Source organism: Fusarium fujikuroi, chromosome FFUJ_chr08 (assembly GCF_900079805.1).
Source record: "Fusarium fujikuroi IMI 58289 draft genome, chromosome FFUJ_chr08".
NCBI classification, from domain to species: Eukaryota; Fungi; Ascomycota; class Sordariomycetes; order Hypocreales; family Nectriaceae; genus Fusarium; species Fusarium fujikuroi.
In genome coordinates, this window is record NC_036629.1 from 2,711,915 (window position 1) to 2,726,382 (window position 14,468).

Below are 14,468 nucleotides of genomic sequence, written 5' to 3' on the forward strand. Positions count from 1 at the left end.
TTATAGTAACTTAACTAATAACTATATTAATAGTTATTAATATATAAAAAGCTGTCTTAATCCCTTTTTACTAGAGCAGAAGAAATTCTTACAAAACTATAAAAATGCCTCTTCTAAGCGTCAGGATTGATTTCCGGCCATCGGCCAACAGCTTCCAACTGCAACGCGATTATGAGGATAACTGCTATTTCGATATGGTTTCTTCAGCAACCTTTTTCAGGTCTTGGTTCATTCTCACATAGCCCTCTTGTAGCTCACTCAGCTTTCCCGCCGCCGCAGCTACTGGTGCCAAGATACCAGAAAACCGCTCTCCTTGCGTAAATCGCGTCGATCGTCCATCCCCGACAGCTTCCAGGCGACACCAGTGCTCCGTATCGAAGATGAAAGGCGTTAAGATGCTGCCGTTCCATCGAAGTTCCTTTTCAGGCTGTAATACTGATACGATATTTGTGTATGTTTGAGTCTTGTCGATTGTGATGGTCTGTTTGCTTCCAACAGCGAGTTCAGTGTGTGGAGGTTGTACTTTAATTGAAGTGACGAATGTGTTCCATTCTGGCCAAGACTCCAAGTCCATCGAGACGCTCCATACTTGCGATGGAAGCGCCGCAATTGTGATTGATTCTTGAATTTCGCGCATTCTGGTCGTAATTGATTTGAGCAGCCGCTTTGTAAGATGGTGGTGGTATTCTGAGTATGGAATCAGAGTTATATGTGCTACTAGAATTATCAAGAGTTCACGACTGGCTTTATATATATAGTAATTGATTTTTGGCTACTTGGTACCGAAGAAGTCGTGTTGTCGCTCACTCGGTGACGCGAGACGGCTCGGCGCGTATGGATGACCGACACGGGCTGTTTCAGCTATGACGTCAATGAGTTCGGGGGGTTATTTGTCCGCTCGCTCCTGTGAGTGCGTTATCTATTGTCCCGATGGAACGACAACATAGCCTTAGTACAAGACCCTGATGCTAACAGGCTGTCATCCTAGGCAAGGCAAATGCCTCCGCCTAGCTTGACCCTGCAGTCTTCTTGCTGTACCTCTTCTTTAAGCTATCTTCAGTACCAAAAGAGGGAATTTTCGGCTGAAAGAGGAGGTTTTCTTCGATCTTCATAAAGGGGATATTTCATAACTACCCTCCAGGGGGGCCTGCAGCCGGCTTGCCTCCGGCAACCCTTCAGGGACCCTGCCAGGGGCCTCCTTAAGCAGAGGGCAACCTAATCCGTTGCCTACAGCTCCAGAAGGACCTTCTAATTGGCTGCTAACCTTACTAAAGCTCAGTCAGTCAGTCAGTCAGATCGGTACTTTAACCTCTATCTCTTGCCTTGATTTTGCAAATAGCTTCACTTTTAGGAAAGACCCTATAGGCCTTCAATTAGCTAATGGCCGGTCTGATCGACTAAATCTGACCAATGGCCGAACAGCAGATTCCTTGGCAAACCTTAAACACCTCACTTTAAAGAGGCAAAGCCGGAAGGTCCCCTTCTCACTACGTTCAAAAGTCACTCTTCAGTTCGGCTTTACCTAGTAACATTTCACTTAAAACAAGCATTCAACAAAAACAGAATATGGATTTCGATATTGCAATGCATTAACAATTACTAGAGCAGGACGCTGACTCTTTATGTCAACGTTTGATTAAATTTACTGCTCCAGCGACCACGTGAAATTGTCATTAAAGACGACTACAGCGTTAGCCCTCTGCGACATGTCAACCTCAATACTCTGTGCATAGATCCCATCGATCATGGTTCCAGTCTGGCCATCGCTTCCAAACCAAACCGTGACCTTGTTATTGAGCTTAATATTCTGACTAGCGCCTCTCGGGATTTGCGAGGAACCGACGTAGATTGGAGCCATCTCGTAGCCCATGCTTCTGTAGATGATGGGGGAGGTTCTGTCGGTCTGGTTATTGAAGCGAAACCCGCCTTGGGGTCCACCATCATTGACACTGCCTGTAAAGTCTGGGTTCAAGGTATAGGTCTGACCGGGCCGGATGGGCTGGGTTTCAGTCGATGCCTGAACTTGGGCTGGAGAACTGATTAATAGCTAGACATTTTTTATGGTGGTTTCAATGGCCTGCATACCCCCTGGCATGAAGCTGGATTGACTGGCAGCAATAGCATAATCATCATTCCACTCAGTTGCGATATTGGGCGCCAGGTCTTGATTGCAATCGTTAGTGCGGGTTCAAGTAGAGGAGCGTGAACCCTTACTTGAGCTTGATGCAATGACGGTGGGTGGGCTGTTTTCTACCCCAAAAGCCAAGCAGAGCCTGCTGCCTTGCTGGCTGAGTTGCTGTAGGGCGCTTTGCCCTTCAACCCTGACTAACAGAGAATAGTTGGTCATTTTGACAAAGAGTTATAGGAGTGCTCTGTAGGGAACTGCAGTGAAGATTGTTGATTAGTTTTCTGTGATGTGAAGAAATGAATGGGGGGGAGCAAAAGCGTCTTTTATAGCTAAAAGCCAGTGCCCTAGATCGCTGATCAGCTTCCTCAACATCAACAGTCTGGATCTTCGATGGGAGCTCAGCTGGTCACGTTTATGCAGTCTATTATAGTCCATTACCATGTCCTAAGAAACATACATAGGCGGGCGGCTTACTATGTGCAGCTTACTGTAGCTATCGAACTTTACTAACCTATGGCTGCATGGTTTCTGAGTATGTTGAGAGACATGGCGTATACTGTTCAATAGCCTGCCCAGCCTTTTATACTAGTCTTTGGCCCAGACCAATCTCGGGCAGATAGTCCAGCCAGCCACGGTATACCCCGCGCGCCAATTGAGGCTAGACAGTTGCCAATGTTTCTAGTAATCCCTAGACTGCTAAGGAATACTTCTCTATACATTACTATTCTGTGATGATTCATGTACTCTTTAACAGACACCAAAATGTAACCTCAACCAGTATTCTCCTGCACGTGGTGTCTATTGCCCCAGCGCAATGTCAATCGCCCTCCTTTGTCATAGAAATAACAACATGAGGTTGTGGCTTGTTCTTTGAAGATCAAATTGTTGAAATTGTTGCTTTGTAATTCTCATTGAGCTCTCTCCGTTCTCGGCGCGCTTGGTTTTAAGGCGCGAGCAAACCCAGCCACGATGGATGCTTCACCTGCCACAGTGACTCGTTCCGCGAAAGCGGAATGCGATGTGATCCATATACTGTGATCTGATAGGCGGCTGCTTCTTCCTCTTTCGTCGATTTACTCCACTATTCATGTTCGCCTATCTTAGTGCGAATCAGCAATCTCGGTGAGTGATATCAAGATCCCGCGGGAAATTGTTACTGTTGACATCTCGCTCGAGACTGGTAATCTCGAGGGGTAGATAGCATCTAATATTAGTATGAAGACGACAAGCTCCTGGGTGTTGAGCTCTCGATAACTTTAAATTGTAAATTGTAAGGAGAAACTCATGTAAACCATTCTGAAGTTTATCTCCCCTTCAAAACTTGCACTACCGGGTAGTTAAGTCAAGTAGTTAGGTAAAAGAGCAGTTCATCATGCTCAATATTTTATCTCGACTCAGAACAGGCTTAGCAACGCTCGATATTCAGGCCAATAATTGTAAAATGCTACCGGCTGTCTGATCATAAAATATAAAGACACACTATGCTTACATATCATCTACCAATGTCATAATCCGGTTTACCCGATCTATCCGCAGTCAGCTGAATACCCTTCCCTTCTTACATCGGCCAACCAGAATTCGCATCTTCGCGCGAACTAAGTAGTTTACAGCGGAATCATGAATTTTTGACAGCCGCTATTTAAGCCGCATAGCAACCATTCGCTCATGCCTCCGAGGTTCGGCAGGCAATAGCGCTGCCCGACCTTGGAGTCACTAAGCAAAATTTCCAAGGCCTGTCAACAGCGCCCTTCACATGATTTCACAAACATCGCCCTTGTGATTCTCCCTCCATTCAAGCATGAGATGTTTCGTATTCTGCGGTAATCAAAGGCAAACATGTCGACCGATGAATGGCTGTATCGGGTTATACTTATAGAACAGGCTGTCGCCAAGTGCCGCGGAGATGTTGCGCATGCTCAATCGGCGCAGAATGAGGAGGAGCTGCGGGCAGTTATCACCACCATGTGTCACGATATCATCGGGATAATCGGAAGACCTCAGGTCGAGAGATCGCTACAAGCATGGTCTGAAGTATATCCAGAACAAGAGGGCTCCAAGCTGATAGAGAAGACGAGCATCTACCGCCATTTGGTCAGTGCTCAGGCCCCACATACAGAGCCTCTCATGCTAATGAGCGTTATAGCAACACAAGAATACGCCTTGGATTCCTGCATCTGAGCAGGATGAAATAAGAACTGAAAGTCAAGCTGCATCGTTGAGGCCGACACCTGGGACTTCATCTTCTCCCCCATCAGTGCAAGAAATGGACGTCCAGAACAGGGCGGAGAGACTTCGGGATGCCCTCTGCCTTCCACCTATTCGTCGGGCCTCTGCAGACAATATCAACCTATCACATCCAAGATATATATCTCACTTACCGCCAAGCCATCAAAGAACACCACAAGATGGTTACTATTCTCCGTTCACAACCTCTCCGACAACCCGAAGCAACCGGTCAGAGTCTCCAAGGGTTCTTCCCCCAATCATATCATTCGGCGACGACATAGCTGAGTCGCCTGTCTTTCATACTCCCCAGAGTAGTCGACGAGCAAGCCAGGTCTCATACCCAGCCTCAGATAAAAGTATCGATCCATTCCAGCCGATCCACTATGATCCAAACCCTCACGAAAAGGCAGCGCCGAGTTTAAAGTCGCACCCTACTAACAACATGACAACTCATGGCGACGTGGATCAGAATAATGGTACGTGTCGGATACCGAGTGATAAAAAGGCTGGAACAACATTCCATGAGATCCCAACGTCTTTAGCAGAGTATCTTGAGAGGATCCTTGCTGCAGGGGACATGCCGTTTACACTGGCTGGATTCAGAGACAGAGATAATTTTTACAACTGCCCATTCTGTAGTGAGAATGGGAAGAGGAATTATAAAAGGTCAGGACCTTTTGCAGACCATTTAGTAAGGCACTGGAAATCACTACAGACATAATAGCAGGACGGACATAGTCTAGTTGTCGAAGAAGAAAAAATCGACTCCACTCCTAATATTGGCTATTTACATAAACATCTACTCGTTACTATCCTCTAATCCGAAGAAGAGAAAGTTTACTCGCATGCGCAAGTCTAAATCTTAGGACGATTAAGCAAGATCTTGCCATCCTTGTCATACCAGATCTTCCTCGCCTTAACCTGTCGAAGGTAATCCTTTCCAGAAGTATGCGCATCAGCAAAGAAAAGCCACCATTGTCCCTTGTACTCAACAATACTTCCGTGAGTAGTCCACCCATCAACAGGGTCAAGAATCTTGCCCTGGTAGGTATAGGGACCGTAGATGTTCTTGGAAGTAGCGTAGACAAGGAAGTGGGTATCGCCGGTCGAGTACATGAGGTAGTACAGCTTGCCGCGCTTGTGAACCCAGGGTCCCTCGAAAAACCGACGCTTGTTATCCTCAGCTTGAAGAGGCTTGCCTGTCTCGGGAGCGAGAATGACGAGATCGCGGGGTGTTTCGGTGATCTTGTGCATGTCCTTGCTGAGCTTGGCGATCTGGGGAGACAGGGCGTTGGTGCCGTTGGGAGCAGCCTTGTCTCCGATCCACGACTCGTTGAAGTTCTTCTTATCCTGCCAGGCCTGGAGCTGGCCGCCCCAGATACCGCCCCAGATGAGATAGGCCTCGTTGTCAGTGTCGACATAGCTAGCAGGATCGATACTGTATGTGCCGGGGATCCAGCTCTTGTCGGCCTTGAAAGGGCCGCTGGGCTTGTTGGAGACAGCAACTCCAATTCTGAAGATCTCATCCTTGTCCTTGGCAGGGAAGTAGAGATAATATTTGCCGTTCTTGTAAGCTGCATCAGGAGCCCACATTTGCTGCTTAGCCCAGGGAACGTCATCGACTGAGAGAGCGACGCCGTGGTCAATAACGGGGTCTTTTCCGTAGATACTCTTCATGGAGTAGGTATGATAGTCCCTCATGGCGTATTGAGCGCCTCCTGTGCCGTTGACGACGTTGGCTTCGATGTCGTGAGATGGGTAAACCCAAAGCTTGCCCTCGAAAACATGAGCCGAGGGATCCGCGGACCAGAGATCGGTGATCAAAGGTGGAATATCATTAGTGTCTTGGGCAGCGCATTTGCTGGTCAGAGACAGCAACAATGCTGAAGACAGAAACTTGAGCTGCATCGTGGCGAACAGTAGAACTACCGCTTAACTGACAAGATTGAACAAGAGCCTGATGAACCAAACTGTCTCGGATCGTGGCCTTGTCTTTTATACCCAGTTTTCTCGCTACTATACCAACTGCCGTGATGATGACCTCAACTAAGTTTGTCCCCTTGATAAATCAGGCTATTCCCCCTGGCAATACGGGGTTTGCGGGGTATCCTCTTGGCACAGGATTGGCCCGCCGGATAAAACAATTTTAATAGAGTTTACTGGATGTTTTCTATATAAACTCTTTGTCATGCTGCACCGCGCCCTCAACTAAGCAGCTGGGGGTGACAAAACACACCGCCAAGCGTAAGCAGATGCGACGTCCATCACGGCAAGGTTTGTGCCTAAATGGAAATTCTATTACCCAGAATTATCCGTGTAGTATTGTGCTGATGCTAGTGAGAAAATAGTCTATTTGAGTTTATACTTGCCAGGGGATCGTCAGGAATATAGACAGATTGGGAATCCAGTGCATGCTTGGTCGTGTCATGGACTGGTGCGCTTAGCATTAGCCCCGCAGAGTACCAGATTACCGGTCCATTCAGCTTACAAGCACGACGTAGCCAAGGTGCTCGATGCTACCTTATTGGATCTTGCCTCCCATGTTTGCGTAATGCATCTAGAACCTGAGATACATTAGACCTTGGGAGAACAAAAAGTCAAGATCATCCCGTTTCACGGTAAAGGGCCGTTTATGAAGGCGATGCCCTGACGCACCGAATGATCCGGCCGTACTATCCGGTCGTTAATTCGTGCCATGTGAAGCATTCATCGAGTCTTAGCGTCAACGATCTAGATGTAGTGGGCCTGGGGCAAATGCTCCGCATCCAGGTATCGTTTGGTAGGGAGGATTAATGACTAAGGCACAGCATGCGGCGATTGCTTCCTTTTCGGCAAAACCAAAGTTATTGTTGTTACACGAGGATTAATTGGGGGCCAGCGTGGATAATGGTAATATACATGATACAACATGTGCACATGAGGGACGTGCTTTAGGCAACCAACCAATATGACGCCTGAGGTATCAACACGAACTTTATGAGCTGATTCCTTGCGGCAAAATGGAATACACATGCAACAATCCAGACCCTATCAATCCGAGCCCAGTTAGCCTCCAAGATGACATACACAAGTCGTCATATGCGCCGTCCTGGTCTGAGACCAGCTCTATACTATTATATCTGTTTCGGTTTGAGGGACACTACCCCCAGACCTATACCCGCCACACCATATCAGCCGCAATTATTTAAGCGAAGCAAAGAAGATGAAGCACAACTCAAAAAACTATGTGCACGTCACTCCCGGGATTGGAGTCAGATAGACGCACAAGCCTATGAGGATATCATAGACAGAGATGAAGCTAGGAAGGATGCATCCAGGGAACCGCAGAGACTTGTTATATACAGCTACTTCGAGCATCTCAACCTTCCTCCTCTGCCACCTCCTCTTCCACGATGTAGTACAAGTGTACGAATAAAGAGGGCAGAAAACCACAGTAATGAGAGCGTAAGACCTTTTATGTTGGCTTGCGAAAAAGGCTTGCTTGATGAGGTCAAGGCTTGGACAGAAGATGGGGAACGGATAGAAGAGCTGCAACAGCTGGGTCTCCAAGACGGACTGGTCTACGCAGCGAGGGCGAATGAGATCGAAGTAGTGCGATATTTGCTCGACGAAAGATGGACACATCTAAACGGTGAAGTGGTGAGAGAAGCTTGCGATAATCTCTCCCTCCCGCTGTTCGAACTGTGCGTCCAGCATGGCTATCACCCTAATCAGCAGATACCTAGCCTCAATGGGTATTTCGGCGTTGCCATAAACCACTGCGTTCAAGACGTGGATATCACTCGTTTTCTTCTTGAACACGGTGGAGATCCGGATCTTGCCCCATTCAAGGACGGAAGGCTACACAACTGGGGAGAGAAAGCCACGCCGCCAATGGACCGTACATCAGGACTCGCGCTCGACCTTGCGGTTGAGAAGAGCCCAATGATAGTGGCGCAGATGCTTCTCAAGCACGGTGCTCATCCACAATACTCACGCCCCCTGCATCGAGCTATCAAAAGACTGCACTGCCATCCAATTCCTGGCGCGCAGACAGACTGGAGACCTCTGATGGAAATGGCCTTGAGCCACGGCGCTGAGATCAACGCAAGGACCTACTCGGGCGGCACAGCGCTGTCGAGGGCTGTTCACTACAAAAACTGGGAAATTGTTGAATTTCTCATTGAGAAGGGCGCGGACCCGTTCGTCAAATGCCCTGCTTCAAAACACGATTCGTTCGATTCAGCGCTGAAATTTGAGGATCAGCCTTGGCAGAGAAGCAAGGAGGTGAAGGAATATCTGAAAGGTTTGATGAGTGGATCAAAATTGGAGATTGGAGGAGAAGCCCTAGAGGAGGCGAGGAAGAATCCACTGGTGCAGATCATTGAGAAAGTGAAGAGCAGAGATGCGGACGGAGTAGAGACTCCATAAACCATTGGTTGATATGCATTTGCACCTCTTTCCGTGCAGTACAGCGTCTGTTCTATAAAGTTATAATTAAATGCTAAGAAAGGAACTTCAATTGTCAATGGAAGTGATGTTCACTTGAGCGAAAAGTCAATGAAACCGCGACTGTTTGCCAGCTTCCTCAAATAGCAGTTTCAGCCTTAGCAGACCCGCAGCTTCGGACGATCTAGATTTGTTTGATCTTAGTGTAACGCATTTTAATGGATCTAGACCTTCGGGCCGCCTCCGACTCGAAATTGGTTGGCCCGCAGTACCTAGCTCTACCAGCTATGCACTAAGAAACTGTAGACATTCAGCAGCAGTCTATAACGCATTAAAGTACTGATCTGTACCTGCGGGGCATCCATCGGTGGCTTCGATAAGGATAAAGCTCAATCTCTTCCCCTGTAAGACCTAACTACATAATAAATAGTCCTCGCCACCTAATTTCTAAATTTCTCCTCATCCTCACTATCCTTTCGCAATCGTCAAAATGGCCGACGATTCTTCCAAATCATCGACAGACCCCTCCGCTGCCGTCGGCCCCTCGAAAGAAGCGAACAAACTCCTCCCAGAAGAAACAGAACTCGACCAAGATGGCTTCCACAACGATCACCAGGACCATCTGGATATGCAGCGCCTCGGCAAGAAGCAGCAGTTCAAACGAACGTTTTCGCTGTGGTCGTCAATTGGCTTTGTGGCTATTTATATGGCGACGTGGGAATTTGTGCTGATCTCGCTTGCGCCCGGTTTCACGAACGGTGGATATGCTGGCGTTTTCTGGTGTTTTGTTACAACCACGATAGCGTATTCTGCTGTTGTCGCGAGTTTGGCGGAGATGGCTTCTATGGCGCCTACTTCGGGCGGGCAGTATCATTGGGTTAGCGAGTTTTCACCACCAAAGTATCAAAAGGTTCTGTCTTATGCTTCAGGATGGATGACAACGCTGGGATGGCTGGCTAGTTTTGCCAGTAGTTGCTATACTATCGCTTTTCAAGTCCAGGCGTGCATTAACGTTACGAAACCTGATTTTGCGTTTACGACGTGGCAGATTGCGCTGATCATGTGGGCTGTGATCATTGTCACCATCGCCCTCAATACTTGGGGCACTGCTTTCTTTCCGCAGCTCGAGACAGCGAGTCTGATTGGTCATCTTTTGGGATTTTTCGCCGTCATGATTCCTCTTTGGGTTCTTTGCGACAAGAATGATGCGCACGACGTGTTTCTGCAGTTTACGGACCAGAGTGGGTGGGATAATATGGGCTTTGCGTACATCTCGTCTCAGATCTACGTTCTCTGGTGCTGTTTTGGTTCAGACAGCATCGTGCATCTGTCCGAAGAAGTCAAGAATGCGTCTATCGTTGTTCCACGAGCTATTTGGTGGTCATATGTTGGCAACGTCTTTTTCGGGTTCATCATGCTGATTACGATGCTCTTCTGCATTGGCCCCCTTGATGCTATCATCGAGGCGGACTGGCCCTTCATCGCCCTCTTCGATCGCACAGGTTCTCAAGGGTTGAACTTGTTCTTCAATGTCATCTTGTGGCTTTTGGTCTACCTTGGCAACATAACGACTCTCGCGACTTGTGCTCGTGAGACATGGGCGTTTGCGAGAGATCGGGGTCTTCCAGGTTCTCAGTGGATTGGTCATATGTAATTTTCCACTTCCACGTCGCACACCTTCTGCTAACAGTTTGCAGGGACAAGAAATGGCACATGCCCTTCAACGCTGTTTATCTCATGTCCATTGGCGCTGCTCTCCTCAGCCTCATCCAAATCGGCTCCGACGTTGCCTTCACTGTTTTGGTATCGCTCTCAACACTCGGCATCATGAGCACTTACCTCCTCAGCATTGGCTGCGTACTCCTAAAGCGCATTAGAGGTGAACAGCTGCCTTCTGCTCGATGGAGCCTGGGTCGCTTCGGACTGGCGATCAACGCATTTTCTGTGCTTTATAGCTTGTTCATTGTCATTCTCTGCTGCTTCCCATTAACTCTGCCTGTTGATACTGCTTCAGCGAACTGGGCGCCTTTGATATGGGCTGGTGTGATCATCATCGCTGCTATTGCATATCTTACGCATGGCAGGAAGGCGTACACTCCTCCGGTGAATTTTGTAGAGGGTTTCAAATTGCAGGGAGTTGGTCTACAACAGTCGTCGTAGGGAAAGTGAAAGAGGGGGAACTGTGCTGAAGCTTAGTATTAAACGACCAAATTCTTCGATTTGACATTCCGATCCTTTCATCACAAAGTTCGGCAACTCCACATTTTCTACATTTCTCCATTATTGAGCCTCCTCTTGTGGTTTCCTCTCGGTTGCACTCTTTTTGCCCAGCGTATCCTTGAGTCTCAACCATAGCTTTCACCTTGTCAGACATATGGCAGGGATGGTGATATCCAAAGATTTGAAACCTCACAGCTACATGTACTAAGTGTATTCCGTTACAAGCTTCCAACACATCTTGCTGAGGTTAGTGAGCCATTAGCCGGAAGTGATTTTGACTGACACAAAAAGGATGAAAAGAAAAGGATGGCGGAAGCCGTGGAGACAGAAATTCTTTAACCGTGTTAGTGGCTAGAGCCTAGGATTGATAATAAAGTCTGGCTTGGTGCGACCTGTTACCTAAAATAACTTACTATAACTAAAAATAAGCCAGTAAAATAATACCTTACACTATAGGTTAACTGCGGCCTCTAAGGTTAAGCCTTAGGCACTATTCGCCTAACCAATTATGCGACGCTTTTCAACCGCATGTCACCCGTTGCACATCATCATCGTGTCTCAACACAGCCATAGTCTATAGGCTATCACCCCACAGACAAGAGGTTATAAATCCACGTTGTATTTCGAACATGCTTCTGGTGATGTTGAGGAAATGACATAAAGCTTGGCGTGGCAACCTTCTATCCCCACTCTCCTAATGGCCGCTATAAGAATACGTGGCTCGACGACGCGGATTGCCCTCACGGTTATTGTCATCACACCAATGGGAACCATAGCTTTAGTGAGGGAGTGTAGTGCAACAAATGCAGAAGATATGAGCCTAAATAAAATAAGAAATAGCAAAAAGAAAAGTAAGTAGTAATAAAACACATAAGAAATTGGAACCTGACCTACTGGATTTTACTTATTAAATTATTGGGATAAATTATTTAATGCATTACAACGTTGATGCTCACTATAGTTCAAGAGGACTTCATTTTATCTTGTTATAGCTTGGGCGATCTTGGCAGTCGTGCTAGGCTGCTAGATACATCTCTAGCAACAGCCCTGCAGGAGTATATAAAAAGCTCAAACGATGGCAATTGCTTTTTCTAGTATGGTGCTCGCTATTAGATGCAAAAGTGCATTGGGCTAGCTCTTTAAATTTCTGTAAATTATCTACATCGAAGCTTCAGCTAATATACTCTTGGTCTGTCAGTCCCCTCCATTGAAACCCAACCATAGGGTTTATTTTACTTTATTGCAACTAATGTTGCAACCCAGACATCCATTGTCCGCACCTTTTCACCGTTAAGTCCTTCAACAGCTCTTACAACCGCTTCTCTACCACTCTTAAGCACAGTCCTAATTTTACTATCCGCAACATGCTGCTCAATGTCGCCAAGAAAACTCTTGCTTTTCACATCGCCAACTTCCCAGCCCCCATCTTGAAGTCCCGCATGCGGTACAATTTCGGTCTCTTGTTCAACCTTCCAGCCAGCATCCGCGGCAATATTCTTGATATCAGGTGGACTCAGCAGACATCGAATGTTTGCTTCGCTCTCTGGTCTTTGTGCCTCAAATGTAGCGCGTGTCAAGGCAGCGAGCAAGTGAGGAACAGCAGCTGGCTCAGATGCCTTCATGGCGTACTCGGCAATGCAGACTCTACTCACGCGCCCCTTCAGCACTTTGAGCATGCGGGCAAGGGTTTCTGGCGCATCTAGATACCATAAACAGTGCACAAAGACTGCATAGTCCCACTTCTTGTCCCCTGTATCTTTTAGAAAGTCATCGAGTTGGGCCTGCCAGAATTTCACACGCCCGCCCAAAGCGCCTTTGGCGATATGTTGCTGTGCTTGGCCAAGGGTGTACGGTGCACCGTAATCAAGAGGTGCGGGGTCGATGGCGTCAACACGGCCATCATCCCCAACGGCATGTCCCAAGACAACAGTGCATGTTCCCTGACCACATCCAATCTCAAGAATATGTGATGAAGCATGAATATGAAAGAAGTTGAGGAGCTCAAGCCGGTGAGTTGTTTGATCAATCTCAATTTGTAGGGATTCTGGTGTTGACAGGGAGTGAGACGCTATTGATGGAGCGATTGACAAGGCCATTGGCTGCCATGTCTCTTGAGACTGTGTCTGAGCTGTCATGTCGATACCAACTTTACCAGGAAAATATTTCGAAAAAGTATTTTGGGTGTATGTAGGTGTTTGAGGGATCCAGTGTCTGCGATATCAAGCTGACACTATTTATAAGCGACCGACAATCTTACCTGTGACTCATTCACTATCATAGATTTCAACCTCCTTCCTATACGGGCAATCACCATTTTCTGCTTACAACATGGCTGTAAAGGTCACAAAACGTCCATAGCAGCGGAAGAATACTCGAGCAACAGCGATGATATTCCCAGTGACGTACAAGCTACCTGCGCTCACAATACAAGGTTGGATCCTGCTGCTTATGCCATGTCCTTACATGCCTTTTAGCGTTGGCCTTTCGTGCCGCGCCATCGCACGCCATTTTATACGTGCATCCTGGGAAGCTGCAATACCATTTGGTAGAGCCGTGCTGTTCGTTGACATGGCGGGTGCGGTCCTTGCTCAGTGCAAAGCTTGCGTTGCACCCAATCTTGGTGCATTTGAATGGTCTTGTGTGAGTTTTGAGATGCGCGCTGTTTGCATCTATTAGTTTCGATACTCCCAAAGGAAATGGGCGTGAACTCACGTATAGGGCTTTTTGGTAGCAAACGCAGCTGGGCAATTTGGACATTGGTGAGCGTCTCTGGTAGGTACGCCACCCTGACTGTTGTTGTTTTCGTGAGAGCTGTGATTCTCAAGAACATGTTCTAGCCGTGTATTATCTTCGACTTGTGCGCTATGTCCAGCAGGCTGAGGAGTAGTACTTGAACAACCCCAATCATAGGGAGGCAGAGGACCTGCATTTCCGGACTGAGTCCAGCTCGGATCAATGAACTGGAGAGTTCGATGTTCGTGATAATGTTCGTGTTGGTGAACTGAACTCTCTAGTTCGGGTGGCCCTGACTGGTTCTGACTAGAAATAAAAGACCCCTACCTGGGATGGGAACTTGGCGGTGTTCTAGCCTGCTGAAGAGAGACAGTAGAGGAAGAAAGAATACGACGGCTAAAGAGTTTCAAGGAGCGTAGACAGTTGGCGATAGAAGTGGATGCAACGAATGACTGCGGAAGCACCACCAGGGTCAACCGTGAAGAAGAAAAGAAAAAAGCACGACCATCGCACATCGAGATAAGTTTATGTAGACGATTTCAGTTTAAGCAAGTGCCTCCAATCGGAGATGGCGGATTAATTTGGTTTGGCCGATTGGCCAAACTCTCCGGCTAGGCCTCAGAATCTGCACGATGATGGTGGTTGCATCCGACTGGTCGAGCCAATCATAATAATGGTATTGAGACGGCAGTTGATTGAATTTCACAAGTTGCCAGCTTGGAAAACAGAAGAT

At 47.4% G+C, this 14,468-nt stretch overlaps 7 protein-coding genes; 3 read left to right on the forward strand and 4 right to left on the reverse strand.

Moving 5' to 3' along the window:
- Positions 1-184: 184 nt before the first annotated feature.
- Positions 185-637, reverse strand: FFUJ_12719 (uncharacterized protein; the record flags this gene model as incomplete). The annotated part of the gene is made up of 1 exon (XM_023582358.1): positions 185-637. One exon carries the CDS (start codon positions 635-637, stop codon positions 185-187), a length of 453 nt encoding a protein of 150 aa, XP_023434904.1.
- A 1,005-nt stretch (positions 638-1,642) lies between these two features.
- On the reverse strand, positions 1,643-2,347 carry FFUJ_12720 (uncharacterized protein; the record flags this gene model as incomplete). XM_023582359.1 has 3 exons in its annotated part: positions 1,643-2,028; positions 2,086-2,163; positions 2,215-2,347. 3 exons carry the CDS (start codon positions 2,345-2,347, stop codon positions 1,643-1,645), a joined length of 597 nt encoding a protein of 198 aa, XP_023434905.1.
- Positions 2,348-3,964: 1,617 nt separating this feature from the next.
- FFUJ_12721 (uncharacterized protein) lies at positions 3,965-5,075 on the forward strand (the record flags this gene model as incomplete). XM_023582360.1 has 2 exons in its annotated part: positions 3,965-4,219; positions 4,272-5,075. The coding sequence occupies 2 exons, from the start codon at positions 3,965-3,967 to the stop codon at positions 5,073-5,075; spliced, it is 1,059 nt and encodes a 352-aa protein (XP_023434906.1).
- A 134-nt stretch (positions 5,076-5,209) lies between these two features.
- Positions 5,210-6,262, reverse strand: FFUJ_12722 (probable alpha-N-arabinofuranosidase / alpha-L-arabinofuranosidase; the record flags this gene model as incomplete). The annotated part of the gene is made up of 1 exon (XM_023582362.1): positions 5,210-6,262. One exon carries the CDS (start codon positions 6,260-6,262, stop codon positions 5,210-5,212), a length of 1,053 nt encoding a protein of 350 aa, XP_023434907.1.
- Positions 6,263-7,411: 1,149 nt separating this feature from the next.
- On the forward strand, positions 7,412-8,764 carry FFUJ_12723 (uncharacterized protein; the record flags this gene model as incomplete). The annotated part of the gene is made up of 1 exon (XM_023582363.1): positions 7,412-8,764. The coding sequence occupies one exon, from the start codon at positions 7,412-7,414 to the stop codon at positions 8,762-8,764; it is 1,353 nt and encodes a 450-aa protein (XP_023434908.1).
- Positions 8,765-9,272: 508 nt separating this feature from the next.
- FFUJ_12724 (related to amino acid permease 2 (AAP-2)) lies at positions 9,273-10,942 on the forward strand (the record flags this gene model as incomplete). XM_023582364.1 has 2 exons in its annotated part: positions 9,273-10,432; positions 10,480-10,942. The coding sequence occupies 2 exons, from the start codon at positions 9,273-9,275 to the stop codon at positions 10,940-10,942; spliced, it is 1,623 nt and encodes a 540-aa protein (XP_023434909.1).
- Positions 10,943-12,234: 1,292 nt separating this feature from the next.
- Positions 12,235-13,137, reverse strand: FFUJ_12725 (related to SAM-dependent methyltransferases; the record flags this gene model as incomplete). The annotated part of the gene is made up of 1 exon (XM_023582365.1): positions 12,235-13,137. The coding sequence occupies one exon, from the start codon at positions 13,135-13,137 to the stop codon at positions 12,235-12,237; it is 903 nt and encodes a 300-aa protein (XP_023434910.1).
- Between the last annotated feature and the right edge of the window lie 1,331 nt (positions 13,138-14,468).